The sequence below is a fragment of the Hevea brasiliensis genome, chromosome 1 (genome assembly GCF_030052815.1).
Source record: "Hevea brasiliensis isolate MT/VB/25A 57/8 chromosome 1, ASM3005281v1, whole genome shotgun sequence".
Classification (NCBI taxonomy): domain Eukaryota; kingdom Viridiplantae; phylum Streptophyta; class Magnoliopsida; order Malpighiales; family Euphorbiaceae; genus Hevea; species Hevea brasiliensis.
Window position 1 is genome coordinate 2,516,995 of NC_079493.1, and position 19,639 is coordinate 2,536,633.

The 19,639-nt window shown below is 33.1% G+C and overlaps 1 protein-coding gene across 1 annotated transcript; it reads right to left on the reverse strand.

Moving 5' to 3' along the window:
* Positions 1-4,916: 4,916 nt before the first annotated feature.
* Positions 4,917-8,695, reverse strand: LOC110646832 (ruBisCO large subunit-binding protein subunit alpha). Its single transcript, XM_021800403.2, has 8 exons — positions 8,471-8,695; positions 8,074-8,257; positions 7,469-7,590; positions 7,102-7,309; positions 6,812-6,957; positions 6,401-6,707; positions 5,654-6,105; positions 4,917-5,420 (listed from the first exon to the last, which is right to left on the reverse strand). The coding sequence occupies exons 1-8, from the start codon at positions 8,522-8,524 to the stop codon at positions 5,133-5,135; spliced, it is 1,761 nt and encodes a 586-aa protein (XP_021656095.1). The 5' UTR covers positions 8,525-8,695; the 3' UTR covers positions 4,917-5,132.
* Between the last annotated feature and the right edge of the window lie 10,944 nt (positions 8,696-19,639).

The following is a 19,639-nucleotide window of genomic DNA, read 5'->3' on the forward strand; positions in this document are numbered from 1 at the left end:
GGAAGCTTAATTATATTTGTATAAGATAAATAATTAAATTAATTAAAAAAAATTAGAAATGGATATTAATTAGCGAGTAATAATCTAATATGAAGTTATAATTTCATCTATCATATAATTAACTCTAAATTAAGTAACTTCTTATATATTATATTATAATATAACTTTAAATAAGCTTTTTTCTCTTAAATTTCACTATTTTAAATTAATTATAATGAACTCTTTATGTGCATATTATTTTATCTCGTATTATTTATTTATGAATTATTAAGATTCTAAATTCCAATGGAAGAAAAAAAAAAAAAAAAAACCACCACAAGGAAAAGGAATAAAAAAGAGAAAATGGATAAAGAAATTATAGATGCAATATCAGTATTTAAAGGGGAAAGCAAATTTATAATTTTTTGGTGATAATAATTGACAATAAAGCTAAACTAAATGCACAAGCCAATGCAAAATACCAATAAAATTATGAGTCAATCATAAGAAAAGGTAAATTACATAATATATTGAGCATATGTGCTCATTTATTCACATAAATATAAGATTTACCTCTCATAATTTATATATATATATATATATATATATATATATATATATATATATAATTATGATGCTGCTCACCCACATTTATCCCAATAAGTGTTGTTCCATGAAAGACTATTTCACTTGTCTAAACATGATTTAGAGATATTTGTTTGATTGGGTTAGAATTTTAGTCCAAATAAGATATTTAATTCAACAAGACTCTAATAATGATCGCTAGACATATTCACGGTTGTCTATGATATTCTGATACTAATCATATTTAAACACAAATTTCTAATTTTATCGTAAATTTATTCGATGCCTGTATAAAAAAGACTGCCGGGTATGTACATATAATATGACTTATTCTATTATTGATCTCTAGTTCTCATCACATTAGCGATATTGTTCAAACCAATCACTTGGTATTCTTCTTGTTATACAAATTTATACTTGTGAAAATTACCCAAACAACAATCAAATTATATTGATGATAAATATAAAAGTATTAAAATTTAGTGTTCACGATACATCTAATGGCTTTTCAAAGGTGAAAAAGTTGAGTATCAAGACTAAGAACTCCAAAGAAAAGGAGATCATAAAATTTGTAAGCAAATTTATATCTCCTGTTTGTAAACTATAATTTTATAAGGATTTAATTTATTTAATTTTTTTTTATATTTGAAATGAAAATTTTTAATTTTTTAATTTTTAAAAGTATTTTATTTAAATAATAATAAATTAAATTGCAAAAAAAAAAATGAAACTTTTCAAGTATTCCTAAATATTCCCACTCTTATTTCTCAATTGTCACTATCAAAACATACCTTATAATGGATGAGATTTAACAATGAAGGAAAAAAAGTTTTCATATATGTTTGTGTGTAAGTGTCAATGTTCTCACATCAAAAGATTATAAGAAATTTAAAAAGTTTACAAAGGAGAAAACTTAGTTATTTAATTGGTTAATTTTAATTTTTTAAAGTGAGGGGTCTTATTTAGAATAAACCTATCTCATTTAGAAATGACAATCGATCAAGTTTTTGTAAGTGTCTAATCTGACTAAACCTTAATACGACGAATTTAAATAATATATAATCAGATTTGGAACGGGTTCGAATTTAAAGAATAATGCGCGTAATGGGTTCAAATTCAAGTTTTACATGTTAGGTATTCATTATCCAAACACGTTTATATAAATATATAATTAAATAAAAAATATATTTTTTATAATAATATTTATAAATTCTTATATATTTTATTTTATTAAAATAGAATTTATACATTTTATGAAATTATTAAAATTTTAAAATATAAATTATTAATAAAAATAATTTTTTATGTATATTATTAATTAAAATATATAAAATTAAATGAATTTGAGTATTTTTCGAATAATAATAATTAAATTTAAGAAGAGTTTAGATATTAAAGAATAAATTTTAATCAGATTTAGAATGAATTTGGGTTTTGATAATATTAATAGAATTTAAATTTAAATAGGGTGATATTTACAGATACCATACCCGTTTTAATCCCTAATCTTACTCATCATGAATTTTACCTATAATTTATGTAATTTATAAGGTCTATTGAAAATTTTTTAATTTATTAATTAAAAAATATTAAAAATATTTAAAATTAAATTTAATAAATTTTAATAATTTTTCAACACTAATTAAAATAATTTTTTAGACACATAATGACTTTAATTAAGGAATATATGCGTAAATAAGGAATAAGTTCCAGCGGCAGGTTCTCTGATCAATCAAAAAGAAGAAAAAGTAAATAGGCTAAGGCCCACAAGATTTCTCTTTACTTGAGATCGACGGTTAGGAATTCATCAAAAACCAGTAATCCTCACATTTGCCCCTTTTTTTTATTTTTTATTTATTTTTAAAGAGTTTTTTTAGTCTTTTTCAAGAAAGCAAAAATTCCAATTGGTGGTGATCATTTTTAATCACGGTTCTTAGCATGGACGGCAAAGAAAAAGCCACTTGTATGATTTGCGGCGGAGATGAAGGCTGTGCTCCACCGCACGTAATCCACAAGGAACTTCAACTTCCCCTGCACTTCCTTCTCTCTTAGCAGACATGGTTCAATTACCGCCAGAATTGGGCAAATTATAGTGAATTAAAGCCTAAACAGAAGTTTAAGAACATTAATTTAAAAATTCTCAATCAAAGATAAAATAAAATAAAAAAGGAAAAAGAAAAAAATCAACTAACACCATTCGTCCCAACCCAGATGTCTCCATCAAAATAAGCTCAGAACGACAAGAAGAAGAAGTCTGCATCTGCCTCAACACCAGGAAAAGTGGAGACCAGAGTGGGAGCGATTTGGTGCGGAAGGAGCATCAGAGGCATAACCATTATCAGATTAGGGGCCGGGGCCAGCAAAAGCCACTCTTTATTGCATCTTCAATGCAGCAGAGTAATGTCAGAATCACTACTACCCCCAGCAAACATGATTTTCCCAAGAAAATGAGCAGAAGATTGATAATTTGAAAGGGAAACACTGAAATGGAATCTTCAAAACAGGGACCATTCATGATATTGATGAGCACCAATCACCCTCGAGATTTTCAACTCTTAAATCACCTTCTTTATTTCAAATCAAATTAACATTATATTTTGATCATCAACGAGAGAGCTCATTAGCAGTGGAATTATTTTCAGGACTTTGATACTACTTTTGAATTTTTTTTTACAGTGTGAACCTGCAAGACGAGAGAGAACATATTCTCATTACTATAATAAAATTGGGTTTGGAAGCTTCTTTGAATGGTGAGATTTTTCCTTCTCCACAGAAATATCGATTGCCCTCAATAGACCGGCAATGTCAAATCAGAAATTTTCACAAGACGGCCATGCCAATTGCCTGTCAAGACGGCCATGCCAATTGCCTGTATGACTTTGGTGGCTAATTGACTCTTATTTGGTGCTTCTCGTAGAGAGAGAAAAAAAAAACCTTTTTTTTTTAATTATGGCAACTCTCTCTCTTCAAAAAAAAAAAATTTTTTTATTATTTTATTAAATTAATTAAGTAAAAAAAATATATAAATATTAGATCTTCTATTTTCGCTCACTTTTATTTATTGTTTAAAGTTTTTATATAATAATTAAGAAAATAATTAAATCAACTAAATTGAGATTGAGACAAAATTTTTCCATTGGGATTTTTTTTTTTTTTAATTAATAGATCCTACTAAATCTTTATGTCAAATTCTACAAGGGTAGGATATCTGTTGGGCATTCTAGCAAAGCACCCTGGAATAACAAAAAGAGATCTCTCATTACTCGTCAATCGTTTAATGGAATGGGGGCACTAATAATTCACGTTTTCAATGAGGAGCCTCTTGCCCCACATCACCCTTTCAACATTTTCAATGCTTGTCTTTCTTTATCCTGAATCTCTAATTATTCATTGCCCTATGATCTTGCTTGTAGATTATGATTTTTCTTTTAATTTCTTTTTAAATGTTATACATAAGGCTTGTCGGTAAAAAAAAAATTAAAATTTTACGTGAATTTGTTTATTTTATATAATTCTTTAAGTTTTAAATAGTTAAATAAAAAAATTTTATTTAAATTCTCAAATTAAAATTTGAAATTTTTAACTTTTATTGCTGGAATGTCAAGTTAAACACCTTAGAGTTAAAATCAATGGTATAATTTTAATGGAGAGCAATTTATTCAAGTAAATACCCTATTATTCAACTATATGAATGGGACACAAAAGCAATTTTATGAATATAAAAGTAGAAAATGAAAAATCTTCATTATGTATTTTTGGCAAAATTACAAATTAACAAATGTCAAAATCTCTAATTTTAATTTTAATAATTAGATAAAATTTCTGATTTAATTATTTGAAATTTAAAAAATTAAATAAAATAAGCAATTCATATAAAATTTTAAATTTTTTTGCCAGTAGGTCTATATATAAATAAACTCAAGTTTAAAGAAATTATTAAATATATTAAATATATGTAATTATAAATTTTTATAAATTATAAAAAATTAATTTCATATTTATATTATAATTAAACATTATCTTTTTTTTTTTTTTCAAGTTCTATATTATATGTTCTCAATAAATATTAGTTTTTATGGAGTACTAAAAACTATACTTTTTTTGTTTTTATATTTTTAATAATTAATAAATTAGATTTATTTTTATGTGGCAGATTGTTCTTTCTTTGCAAAGGACGAAAACCATTGAAAGCAACGAAATTGGATTAGGCCCAAGTCCTTTCCAAATGTTTCATCTCCTCGAGGCACTGACTTGGAAGCAGCAATTTGCAAACCCTACAAATTCTAATTTATAATTTAACTATTTATTAAATTTAAAATAAATATCATAAATTAAATTCAAATCATTAAAGATTAAAAAAAAATTAAAATTCAATAAAATTTTCCCCTGATGCAACATCTGGTGACATTTTGAATCCCTATCGCATACTCTTCAAAGATCGACGGAAAATTTGATTCCCTTTATCAATGGAAACATTATAATTCTGACCAAAGAAGGCAAATGGGGATTCAGCTGCAAAACACACTATTACCTTTGAAAATCCTAACTATTGCTAAAATTTACTGTGGTTACACTGTGAGACCTTGTGGAGCAGCAGGTGCTGGCGCCTTAGGCTTAGGCTTTTCCACCACAATTGCCTGAGTGGTCAGGACCATTCCAGCAACTGAAGCTGCATTCTGCAGGGCACATCTTGCTACCTTAGCCGGGTCAATAACTCCAGCCTCCACCAAGTTCTCATATTTGTCTGTCATGGCATTATAACCAACCTCCCATTCGCCGGCCTTTATCTTTTCCACAACCACTTCACCCTCAATTCCGGCATTTTGAGCTATCAATGATGCTGGTGCTACCAGGGCCTACATGCAAACACATTAAGTCAATACAGGCAAACTAAACAAAACGGTTAATTAAAGTAGCTCACAACCCTTGGAGAGGATACAGAAAGTATATATTACCCACTCCTAATCCTGTAATAAAATCATCTAAGAGCTCATTTTTGGCCTACCAGGTCTGGCAACTAGATTTCCTTTGTTATAATTTAGAAAGATAATTTCAATATCAGACACCTATAAAAATAAATAACTATTACCTTCTGCACAATATCAGCACCTAACTGCTCCTCTGCATGTTCAATCTTGTCCTTAATTGCAGGAACGTGAGTTGAGAGATGAACCAATGCAGTACCACCACCAGGCACAATACCTTCTTCTATAGCAGCAAATGTTGCATTCTTGGCATCCTCAATTCGAAGTTTACGGTCTTCAAGCTCAGTCTCTGTTGCAGCCCCCACTTTGACAACAGCAACCCCACCAGACAATTTGGCAATTCTCTCAGCAAGCTTCTGCGAGTCATAAACAGAATCTGTCTCAGACAACTCCTTTTTCAACTGTGCAATCCTAGCTTGTAACTCATCCTTAGATGCAACATCTGCAATAATTGTGGTGGCATCCTTGGTTATGGTCACTTTCCTGGCCAAACCAAGCTGCTCGATTGATGTATTTTCAATAAGCAAACCCAGATCACTGGCTTGGAACTCGGCTCCTAGAATGTAGGAAAACCCAATAAGAGATTAGCAACAATCAACATTAAAAACACATAAACAATTCATTAACAATGCGACTAAAAGGAAATAGATAATGAACAATTAATATGCTTTCTTGACACTGTCCAAATGCCATATTCAAAAAGTCCATGTGCTGGCGCTACTAGCAAATTTAGATGCAAGAAATCATTTGCCAAAATGTAGCACTAAATTCAAGGGCTTTGATGGCAGCAACATCCTTCATGTTTAGTGCTTTGATGGAGTATCCTTAATGTTTAGTGCTGCAAAACATACCTGTCAAAATGGCAATGTCTTGAAGCATAGCTTTTCTCCGCTCACCAAATCCAGGGGCTTTGATGGCAGCAACATTAAGGATACCTCGCAGCTTGTTTACAACAAGTGTAGCCAATGCCTCCCCAGTAACATCCTCAGCAATTATGAGCAAAGGTGCTCTCAATTGAGTGGTCTTCTCTAGTAGGGGAATTATGTCCTTGATTGCTGATATTTTTTGATCCGTAATCAACACTCTTGCATTCTCAAATTCACAAATTAGCTTTTCAGGATTCGTTACAAACTGAGGGGAAATATAGCCTCTGTCTATCTGCAATCCACAAGAAAAAAGCATTAAATTTTCAGAGACCAATAACTAGAATTAGAACAAATCATGAACCGGGAGACAAGGGGAGTATTCGAGAATAAACGCACCTCCATTCCTTCCTCAACTTCTACTGTTGTCTCAAATGAGGATGATGACTCAATTGACAAAACACCATCAGGCCCAACCTTGTCAATTGCATCAGCAATCATTGTCCCAATAAGCTCATCATTTCCAGCAGAAATGGTAGCAACAGCTGGAGGCATAATCCAATCCAAATTATAAATCAAATAAGTGAAAAAAGAGTTTACAATTCATATCAATTTAATATATATATATATATATATATATATATAGAGAGAGAGAGAGAGAGAGAGAGAGAGAGAGAGAGAGAGAGCACCTTTGATGTAATCACGACCTTTAACAGGTCTAGCCTTATTTTCGAGCTCTTCTATCAGACCCTGTACAGTTTTATCAATCCCTCTTTTTATTGAGACTGGGTTGGCACCAGAGGTGACACTTAAAAGCCCTAGTTTGATTATTTCCCGTGCAAGGACTGATGCAGTTGTTGTTCCATCACCAGCAGAATCATTAGTTTTACTTGCAACCTTCATACCACAAATCCAAAACAAATCAGTGTACTAATTCTAAACCCGTATACTGTAAAAATTCAATAATAGAAAAGACAGTAAGAAATTATATGGAAATGAGTAAATTGCAATTTACAAAGAGAGTTAGGACAGATTCTGTAAAAGAAAGGGTCTGACCTCCCTTATCAGAGCTGCACCAGCATTCTCCATGGGATCAGGTAACTCAATAGCTCTAGCAATTGTTACCCCATCATTGACTACCTTGGGACTTCCAAACTCATCCAAGACAACATTTCTCCCTGTAAGATATAAAAATAAATAAATAAATAAATAAATAAATAAATAAAACCATCAAATTGATAAATACCAATAACTACATGCTAAAAATTTCAATCAGCCAGTCTCCTATGATGCGGCAAAACAACAATCAAGCAGGATTAATTTGCAATTTGCAAAATGACAATTCCACAACCTAAGCTGCACCTCTTGAAAAATGCTTCAAAAAGAACACATTTTCAACTCAGCATTTTGTGGAACAAAACATGTTATAATTCCTATAAATGAACTTGCTTTTTACTTGACATTTTACCTAAAAGTTTTATTTTGTAATTTGCATTTGACTTAAAAATTGCAGCTAACAAAACCAAAATTTAGCTAAAGCATATCATTTAGTTAGCGCATTCCAAGCCCAGACTTCTCATGCATCTCTTAGAACAATTTGAGCTGTAAGACAAGTAATATATGATGTGATTTGCAGTGGTTATACTAGAAAAAGAAGTTACCCCTAGGACCAAGAGTAAGCCCAACAGCATCAGCAAGCTTATCAATGCCTGCCTGAAGTGCAGTCCTTGAGTTCTGGTCAAAGGCAATATCTTTGGCATTAGCTCGCACTGTAAATCTTCTGACTGATTGCCCATAATTCAGCCTTTGATTCTGCTGTTGATTCAGTCTCCTCCTCAAGCTCCACTGCATGTAAAAGGCATAATTACAAAACAACCAAAATAGAAGTGAAACCCCAGAAGACCCCTTTACATTTTCCCTTCAGTTTTCCTCGATTTAAGTGATTAGATTTTCCGATTCCCAGACATAAAAAGAAAATCCAAACAACAATTACCGCAATTCTCTCCAATTTTGCAGGCAAACAATCAGAAAACTCTAATAATACAAACCCAGCAGTACCTGTTTAGGAGAGCAAAGAATTGAAGCTGAGGAGACAGCATTAGAAGTTGCCATTTCCAGAATCACCCAGTGAGAAAGTAGGGTTTTTGTGGTTCAAGCGTGTTGGTATGTACGCGTATAAGGAGGGGAGGCGACTTCGAGAGTAGAAACGATGGTATCAGGGTTTAGTTTTATCGAGAGAGATAAGCTTCGAGAAGATTCTTTACACTTTGTATGGTGTGAGGAAGGGCAGCCAATGGGAGGGTATGGAGAGGAAAGAGTTAGAAATGGGGGGTGCAAACGGTCGGTTCGGTTTCGAATCGAACCCAATCGATAAAATTGAAAATTAAAAATAAAAAATTTTAAAAATTGAATTGAATCTAATCGATTAATAAGAGAAAATTGAATCGAATCGAATCGATAAATATCGGTTTGATTTAATTTTAAATCGATAAAATCGAAATTTATAAAATTTCATATTTTTAACATTAAATCTAAATAATAAAAACATAAAAACAAAAAAAATTAGAAATCAAAACTCAAAAATCTTAAGGTTCAGTTCGGTTTTCTTTGATTTTGGTTCGGTTCGATTCAATTTGGTTCGATTTTTTTATTTTCTATATATATTAATAATTTTCGGTTCGATTTGATTTTTTTTATTTTTTATGAAAATAGCCGAACCGAACCAATTAATTCGAAATTATCAAAATTATAAACTGAACCGAACCGATTAAATTATAAAATCAAACCGATTAAACCGAATTAATCGATTTGGTTCGATTTTTTGATTTAAACCGAAAATTGCACACCCCTAGTAATAAATGTTATAATAAAAAAATTTTATTCTTCAAAATGGGTTAATTAGTAAAAGACAGAAAGTATAATATAATTCTTCCTATAGGGTGAAAAAATAGATTTAAGGAAGGCAAAAATTAAATAATTTATAGCTTTTATTTTTTTTATTCTTTAAATTGAAAAGGAAAAAAAATTGAGATTTGTGAATAAAAAAGATAAAGTTTATTAAACTTTTTTTAGTAAGATGATTCATTTTACTTTAGATCTTGTCAAATCGATGGGGTTAATCTCAATTAACATAAAAATAAGAATTTTAGTCGGATTGATCTGTTTGATTTTATTTTTATTATTAAAGAAAATTAGAAAATAGCTTTTTATATTTAAATATGCTATTTTTTTAAATGAAGATTTGAAAAATTAATTTTTAGTTTTTCAAAATTTATTTAGTATTTAAAAATAGTTTTAAGTAATTTTTTAATATAAATGATAATTTTTTATAATCAAAATTATATTGATTAAGATTGAAAAATTATTTTAAAAAATTTTTTTTATAAAGATAAAAATTAATTATATTTTTATTAAATAAATACACAATATATATTAAAAAAAATTAGAGTAAAGTAAGTTTTAAATATATTTTATAATGATTTATATTTTAACTATAAAATGTATGAATAAATTTTAAATTTAAGCGAAGATAGGGAGTGTTACTATGTTTATGTAATGACCGTTTAAGAGTGAGTTAACGGATTAATTATTTAAATAATGTGATTTTAAAAATATTTTATTAAAATAATATGAAATTTAAATTATTTATTTGAAGGGCGCAATGAAAGCCGTTTAGAGGTTGAATTTCAAAAATTTTCTAGAGTTTTATGTAAACATGCAATATGTTTTATGACTCTAGCCAATCTTAAGCACCCAAGGCATGTTAAAACACACTTTTAACATGCATAATACTTTCATTTGCCATCAAGGATTGTAGTTTAACAATTAAACTAATTAAACCCTAACTAAAAGAGGATTTAGAGACCTCTAATCTCAAGGGGCGCATAATCACACTTCTTGCTCCCTTTGGAAGTCTCCAGAGCTCCAATTGTAACTCCTCTAGCTTGTCCATCACAAGTTTCACCAAGCTTCACTTTTAGTAGTCCCTTGTCTCTCCTTTGTGATGTGCCAACCACTCTTGTAGGGGTTTGCTTTGGTGGGGTTCAATTAGATGTATTTGAGAGACTATAAACACTTTCTAGTATTTTGATTCAAGAAAGAAACAAGCTTTCTTTCAAGTATCAATGGAGGAATATGAACAAGAGGGAAAGAGAGAGAGGTGCCGTCCAACAAAAGGAGAAGGGAAGAAGATGGTGAATTCAACCATTAAATTATTTTGTCTTCTTCTCTCCTTTTATATGTCACATAAGACAAGAGACATTAAATGATTGCCACATATTAAACTCTCATTTAATCTAGCTTTTTAAGTGTTTTAATCTCATTATGACACTTATCAAGCCTAGATTAAATCATCAACAATTGATCTTCCATCAATGGAAGACAAGTGACACACATCTATAGGTACCACGTGTCACCATATGAAATTACCAGAATGCCCTTGTTTGTATTTTGAGTTCCTAACTCAAAATTATAATTCTCTCACTCAAATTAATTTATATCATATATAAATTAATTTATTAATTTATTTCCATTAATTAATTTCATAATTAAATTTATATTTAAACTCTTTAAATATAAATCTAATTTATTTAATATATCAAATATCCAAGATTTGGTTTCAAGTCATGCTAGGGACTTTGAAATCTTATTGCAAACCAAACCATTTAATTAATTAATTAAACTCTTTAATTAATCAATTAAATCATAATTAACTTGGTGGTTAACTTGTGTAGGTGTGTGGCTTACTAGGCTCATTACTAATTGGCAATGAGAAATGATATTAACTCTTAATACTATTGGAACTCTTTCTCATCGTAAATGATTTCTTCAAATCATTTTAGGCATCTCATAGACCATGGTTGACACCTAGCATAGCATACCATGGTCTCCCAATTAGTAATAAGGAATACCTTAATCATGAACCTTTAATTATACGTCACCGTGCATTAAAATCCCTCCGTATTATATCTCAATCCCATTAAGGGTCATGGTAGAGTCAAAACCATTATCATGGAATCTTATGCACTCATTTGAAATCTAATTCTTGACATATAAGATTTTACCATCAGGAAACACCTTTCCTGACAAAGTCATCCGTCTTGGCAAGGAACTTAATCTTGTCAAGAATAGCTCAAATCCGCATAGGATTTTTAACCTTGTTTACTCAAGGCTACGAATCCCCTCTTGACTGAACACCTGTCTCAACATATGACTGATATGAGACAACACACACCGAAATATCCATACACAGCACATATATGAAAGTGGTATCAAACTTAAACTACCAATATAAGAGACAACCGTGTCATCTCTGGTATGAGGATTATATCCACTAATATGACACATATAATATTTTATTGACTCAAGTAAACGCCATGTTCATGTCATCTGTACATCACAAGTTCGGCTTACTTATCTCATAAGTGCCCACTGTGTTTATCCCGATATCTCATATCAGATGGCATGAGATTCACCATTCCATATACATCAATATCTCATATTAATCAATGGAGATAAATAGAGGTGATAGCTCTTTGGATATAATGTGCCCACCAAAATATCATTTAGCTGCGAAATCTAATTTATAGCAAATGTCCCATATATTCTGTCACTCGTATTCTTATCTTATAAGAATAGAGTATATAACATATTACTAATGGACAATTTTAAATAAATATGTTATGAAATATACAACATTTAAATGAAATGTTAATTGCCATTAAAATATTTACAATGTTATTTACAATTTACAAGATTAGTGCATGCTCTAGGGTACACACAACTAACATTATTAAAATAATATAGTGTCATAAAAATCATCAATTGAAAAAACGATTTCATGTATTGTCTCAAGAGTTTTGTGGTTGCCAGATGATTCTCACCGAAGTGGAAGAGTGAGTAATCGCCACTTTAATTTTGAGAAAAATTAAAGAAAATCATTTGCAAAAATAAAATTTATAAAAATCACTTCTAAAACATAGATTCTAGGTTCGGGGTCTTTGCACGGGCGGGGAAGGTGTTAGGCAATGTTAATCCCTGTTATTGATAAAAGGAGCGTTTGATGTTTCACCATTTTGGGTTACCCAAGAACACGAGTATATGGGATGACCCTATAGTGAATTGATGTTGTGTTTATTTAATTTGTTATGTATTTGTTAAGTTCCTCCATCTTCGAATTAGAACTCTAATTTTGAAGAGGTGTTATTCATTCCCTAAAGGTTCATAACGAGTGAGGAGGACTCTCGGCTCACACATTATGTATCTCATTATTGGTATTCAAATAACTGAGGGTGCGGTGTGTGTAATGGATATACAAGAATTGATATGGCTATAGATTTTCATTCCTTTTAATTAGGACTGTAATTCAAAAGGAATATATTAATTAAAACTTAGAGAATTCCCTTCACTAATGAAGACTCTCAGTTAATGAAGGGAGGTCTCATCATTGGTATAATTATCGGTAAAACCTTTACCTGTATGGTTTCATCTTAAAATAATTTGATGTTTCAAAACTAAAGTATTTGTTGATTAAGCTGAACTGAAGGAAGGACTCTCCATTAATAATATAAGTATGAGGATCTTGAGAAGGACTCTCCATTGGGTCCCAATATAAAATTTGGGGTTCTTGGAAGGACTCTCTCACAAACTGATTACTAGAATGCGTGATAAATTTTGTTTGTAATAGTCTATAAAAAAAATGTCAGGGTTATCAAGGAAAGGAATCTCTCATGATCTCCCCAATTTTATGCTGAACAGGTTTACAAAAAAAATAACTATGGGAATCCAAGAAATAACTCTTTCCCGATCCCTCTATTTAATACCGGAGAATTTTCAAAAGCTAAGGGAATTTCAAGAAAGGACTCTCTCCCGATCCTTCTATTTTACACCGATCAATTTTATAAAATGTATACGGGAATCCAAGAATGGGCTATCTCCTCATCCCTTTAATTTAACACAGGAGAATTTTTAAAAGCTATGAGAATTTTGGGAAAGGACTCTCCCCCGATCCCTCTAATTTAACACCAGAGAATTTTTAAAAGCTATGGGAATTTCTGGAAATGACTCTCTCTCGATCCCTCTATTTTACACCGATCAATTTTATAAAATGTATAACTATGGGAATCCAAGAATGGGCTATCTTCCGATCCCTTTAATTTAATATCAGAGAATTTTTAAAAGCTACGGGAATTTCAGAAAAGGACTCTCTCCCGATCTCTCTATTTTACATCGAACAATTTTTAAAAACTACAGAAATTTCAGAAAAAGGACTCTCTCCCGATCGCTCTATTTTGAAAAGTGAATTTTAAAAATTGTGGATGTTGAGCCAAACTCTTTCTCGATCCCCTTTTAGAGAATCGGAATAATGTATCACGCGTGTAATTTTCTCGATCTCTTTATTATCCGAACTTTATTGGTTTCCGATCTCATAGCTTATGGTTTAAGCTCGTCTCAGTTTCCAATCTCGAAACTTATTGTCTGAGCTTGTTTAGATTTTCGATCTCCTGTTAATTGCCCGAACCTTTCTACACCTACCTGAATTACGTCTATTTATCCCAATTATTTTCCCCTTTAATCAGATCGAAACTCTCTATATCATTACTTCAATCCACACTTCTTACAGTACTTACAAAATTCCAGTAACTTTTATATCACCCGAACTTTTATTCTCGTACTAAATAAAAATAAAAATAAAAATAAATAAAAATAAAATTCTTTGAGGTGACGCGAGCATCGCAATAGAAAGCCAAAGGTAATATTTGTGAGATAAGTCAACCTGATACTATCCTATCCCGAAAGTTTGGCATGACATGGTATCTTAAAAGTTGTTACATCATGAACACAGGTTAGTTATATTTGGAGAATGATTACCTGTGGAGAGCTGAAGTGATGGAAGAGCCAATATTAATGTCCTGCAAAGCTGGAACTGCTAAAGCTGGGGTGACAAAGCGACTTAAGCTATCGAAGATGATGAAAACAAGATCTTGATGATGAACTGAGATTGGACCTTCGAGATAGCGCGCAAGTATGGAGGATATTGGTTGTTGTATTAGTAGCTCTAGTGATAAGATCCTTTAGAAAACTTATTTCCAAAGTCTCTAGAAACCTTAAGAGCTTCCGAATGAAGGCAGTAAGGCTACAACAATATTTAAATTCAGAGATTTCTCTCGGTACAACGATTTTTCCTCCTTCCCCCCCCCCCCTTTTCTACAGTATTGCATACAGGTATTTACAGGAGACGGGTGCTCCAAATAGAGGGTCAGGATTTTAACAGGAAGGGATGAAGAGTCTGGATTTAAAAGGACACAATCTGACATCTTGGAATTAGAGAGAATCAAAATTGAAGGTTGGGATTTGGTTCAAAATTTCTGTCCTTCAATCTCTAATCTAATGATCAGGGGTCTTTGCCTTACAAAATAGATCCAAAGGTTGGAAATGAAAAGTGCTGAATTAGTTATTTACTTTTAATTTAAAGGTCTCAAATCCATCCTTACAAGTGCGATCAACGGTGTGAATTGAGATATACTAGGATGTTTTAACCGTTTAAGATCCGATGGTGAGGAGTTAATCTTATAAATTAAGGGTCATGATTGCAAGCAATTCGATTCCCCAAACCCTTCGATCTCTGTTGGCTATTTCTTGGTCTACCCGATCTCTTACTATGGTTGGCAGATTTGGGACCTCCTATCCCGATCTCTTAACCCAACTCCTTTTGCGTCCGACCTCTTCTTACTTCCTGACTTCCATCCTATCTCTTCTCCGTATCTGATCTATATTTGTGAATCTCGAATAATGGTGAAGCATTTAATTCTCCACTTACTGATGAGCTGCTTCAAGTTTTGCAAGCATTAAATACCTAGGCCTATATATACGAGAGAAGTAACCCTGTCATTTTCATATTCCACCTTTCCTTCTCCGGTAAATTTTCGATGTGCTTTCTTTTTAGACCTTGTTTTCCTAGCAAAAATTCTCATCATGACAACCGCCTTGATCTTTTTCCGATAGCCTTCTTTGCCTATCTCCTGAAAATGGACGATACCGGTGATAAGAGAACTATGAGAACGTCACCTGATGATGGCGAGGGAATCGAACTAATTGATCTATCAGGGTCCAAAATGACTACCGATCTAGCTTTTGATTGGCTTGTTGGTCTGAACCATGGATCGATCTTGGACAAGGGGACTGCTAATTTCAATCTTGATGTCAGTGACCGCCTCTTGAAGTTCATTTGGCTCCTAACCATCTCAGGGGTCCCAACTGTAGCTCGGTTTTGGTCGATAACATCAACGATGACACCGAGCTTCCCATAGTCTTTACCATAGTTAGCGAGAGCTACCTTCCTGATCTCCACATATCTCTTAAACGACATATTGAGATCGGGAGGAGTCTGAACTGTGGGAACAAGATAGGTAGAGTGTAGGGTAAGGGATATTTGTAATTGCTGATATGAAGAGATCGTCCAAATGATGTAATCTGACCTTTTAGAAATGAAATGGACTTTTATTTACTTATTTTGTTTTTATTTTATTTTATCTTTATTATTTGCATTGCATTAATCATTTTTTCGATCTCTAATAACTGTGTCCGATTTCATCCCTAATCAAACCTGAATTCCACCGATCTATTCCGTTCGAATCCTGTTGCTATCTGCTCTATGGTCACTCTCCGCAACTGACCTTACTTATCTGATCTCCTCCCCATGCTTCTGGAATTTTCTCTTGATGAAAAACTGAAATGACTGGGTTTCCACTGACTGATGCGTCACCTAGCGCCTCGCGAGCATTTAATGCTCAGACAAGTATAAATAGGAGGGGAGGGGTAGTCATTCACACACTTATGCCATTTCCAATTTCTCCAAGCAACCCGATGTTCTCCCTCAGTTTTTGAATTATCCGACACCGATTTACACTATGGTAAGGGTCTTAATCTTTTTCCGATCAAGTTTATCTTTATTCTTTGAAAATGAGCGGTACCGAAGGTCAGAGAATTGTAAGCCCTCATTCCGTTCACATTTCATGGACCTTAAAAAAAGGCGATGTGACCAGGCTGAATGGGTGATCTGAACCTACTACAACTATTATTCCGATCTCTAGTCAGCTAGCCGGGTCAAAACAAGCACAAGCTTTAGCCACAAGGAAAGAAAATCTACTCATGGATGAACTACCATCGGTCCTCGGGGAAGCTGAACTCCAATCCATTAGCCAAGAATACAATCTCCCAATCAACTCTTTTGAGCTCATCAGATGCCATGAGGATCTTTGAACCGATCATTTCTTTGACGAAACCAATCTGATCATGGTGTATGAAGAATAATTAAAAGCTGGGTTGCGGTTTCCCTTGGATGAATTTTATAAAGACATTCTGAATTTCCACCGAGTCAGTGTAGCTGAAGTGCATCCAAATTATTGGCAGACTATGGTGGCTTTTAGAGGTCTTTATCAAGCTAAGGGACTTGAGCCCACAGTGAAGGTTTTTGCCGAACTACACAGGCTTGCTTGGCGAAAAGATGATGAATATTAGTTTTTCCAAGCAAAGCCGAACTATGGGCTCTTCACCGATCTCCCTTTCTTGCTAAAGAACTAGAAAGATCAGTTTTTCATACTCAGGAGTAAAGATCCTAATGGTTTCAAGGGCGTTCCATGTAGCTGGAATTATTTAGTCCGCAAATCACCAAAGAAGATCACTCTGAACAATGTCAGGGACGCCATGGTGAAGGAATTGAAGAACCAAGCGATCACTTACAAATATTCGTGTTCGGACGTGATTATGGCTGAACTAAAATGGTGGATGATGCGAGTGATCGCCCGCGAAAACTACAAACTGCAACTCTCTGATCTCAGCCCCAGTAAAACCTGAACCTTAGGTCTTTTAGTCTTAGCGAACTCACTAACTTGTTTTATGTGCAGGTATGGTTGGGGATGAATCCACAAAGGAAAGTTGAAAGTGGAAGAGGGAGCTTGCCCGAAAAGTGTTGGAGATGAAAGAAGCCGCTACCGTTGCCCAAGCTTAGAGACGGGCTTTGGTGGAGGTGCTGAGCTCCCCATTCAGACCTCAAGAGTAGCCAGCCTCAGAAGTAGAGGTTATCGTTTCAGAGCCCCCACCCCGACCAGCTGAACCTCCTCCTCCACCTCCGGTCTCTTCGAATGCAGAGTGCAGAGGGCGGTTCTTCTGGACCAGTCATCCCGACTGCCCAACCGCTTTCCCGAGGCACTCAAATTCTACTTCACTCAGTTCTGGGAAATCCCAATCTGGCTAAAGTCTTGGGCACTTCAATCTGTTTTCCAGAAGATTAGACTCGAATGGCCTAGGATAGCATTAAAGATCTTCTGACTAAGACGATGAGTTTGGGCTAAGAGGCGGTTGCGAACTAGCAAGTGATAAGAGAGAAGGCCCATCTCTTAAGTAGGGAGATCATCAAGGCGGTCCAAGATGCGACAGCTATAAAGACCCAACTCTCGGCTGCTAATGATCAGATCACTGACTTAGAGGGCCAGGTGAGGCTTATGAGGAAAGAATGGCTCAACTGGAGAGAGAACTGGAAGACACTCAGGCCAGCCAAGCTGTCAATCTGGCCCAGTTTTCTAAAGAGATTAGGGCCAAGGTAGAAAAGGCTCTGGTGAAAGTGGCTGGTGCTTATGTGAACGCCTACAGCGATCTTTTAGCTGAGCTGGTGAAGTGTTACCCTTAAGAAGACTTCACCTGGTTGGAGAAGCTCGCCCCTGGTGTTGAGGCCGAGAGCGAGAAGGAACAGGGGGAACATGAGAGAGAGGAGGAAGAGAATATTGAAAATGTACTAGCAGAGTAGGCTAGGGAAAACCCTTCTATTAAATGACTTTGTATTTTTTCTCTTGAAATGAATTAAGTTTTTTTGTGATCAATTCTTGATGAGATAGAAAAATATCAAACCAAGTTTGCATGAGTATTGAATAAACTCCTAATTGATTAGATAAGATCGAACATAGAACCTGAGATCAGTTATTGATCATAAAACATAAGACTGCTTAAAGAGATCGGAGAATATTACTCGCGAACATGAGAATGGAAGACTTTATGACCGAATATCAATTGAAACTTTGAAACATTTGAGGAATGAATTATAAAATTGTAAAGATAGGAAATATCTTGAGATCGAGTCCTAGTGAAAATAAGTTATTAGGGTTGAGACAATTATTTACAGATCGGATAAAATATCAACTTGGTTAAGAAATGCTTGAACAATTTGAGCGAGATGCCTGATCGCGAAATTACCCGCAATTTGGGATTTTGAACATAAAGAAATCGGAAAATAACAAAATGTAAGATTAGACATTCTGAAGATCCGACACCAAACTGAATAGGTTGAGTAGAGACGGAGAGATAAGAGAAAATTTGATTTGAATATACATGAGGTCGAATAAACTTAGAATTTATTATTTATCTGGGAGATAACTTAAGATTACTACCAGTTCAGAAAAATGACCTGTGATCAGGTGATTGATTGAGATCGGAAAAAACATTAACATGGGAGATCGACTAAATTACAACCCTTATTAAAAATTGTATATTAATTACACGAGTCATGCCTTTCGAAAATCAACCAAAATATGGTGTCTATAGCTGCCCCTCTTTACATATTTTCTATTAAAGAGAATGAAATTCTCTTGTTTAGGAATCATGTAAAGATTTAAAACCATATTTTGGGTAGCTGAAATGTTCAACTTGGATCTTGAATCTAGAGGTTGATGACATGAGATTAAATGCTGGAAATTAAAAATTCACTTGGATCTTGAGTCTAGAGGTTGATAACCGAAATTAAATGCCGAAAATTAAAATCAACTTAGATCTTAAATCCAGAGGTTGATAACTGAAAATTAAAATCAACTTGGATTTTGAATCCAGAGGTTGATGACAGAAATTAAATGCTAAAAATTAAAAATTAACTTGGATCTTAAATCTAGAGGTTGATAACAGAAATTAAATGCTGAAAATTAAAATCAACTTGGATCTTGAATCTAGAGTTGACAACCGAAATTAAATGGGAAAAATTAAAAATCAGCTTGGATTTTGAATTTAGAGGTTGACAACTGAAATTAAATGCTGAAAATTAAAAATCAACTTGGATCTTGAATCTAGAGGTTGATGACAAAAATATAAATTACGAAAAATTTAAAATCAACTTGGATCTTGAATATTAAAATCAAATTGGATTTTGAATCCAGAGGTTGATGACAAAAATTTTAATTGTGGAAA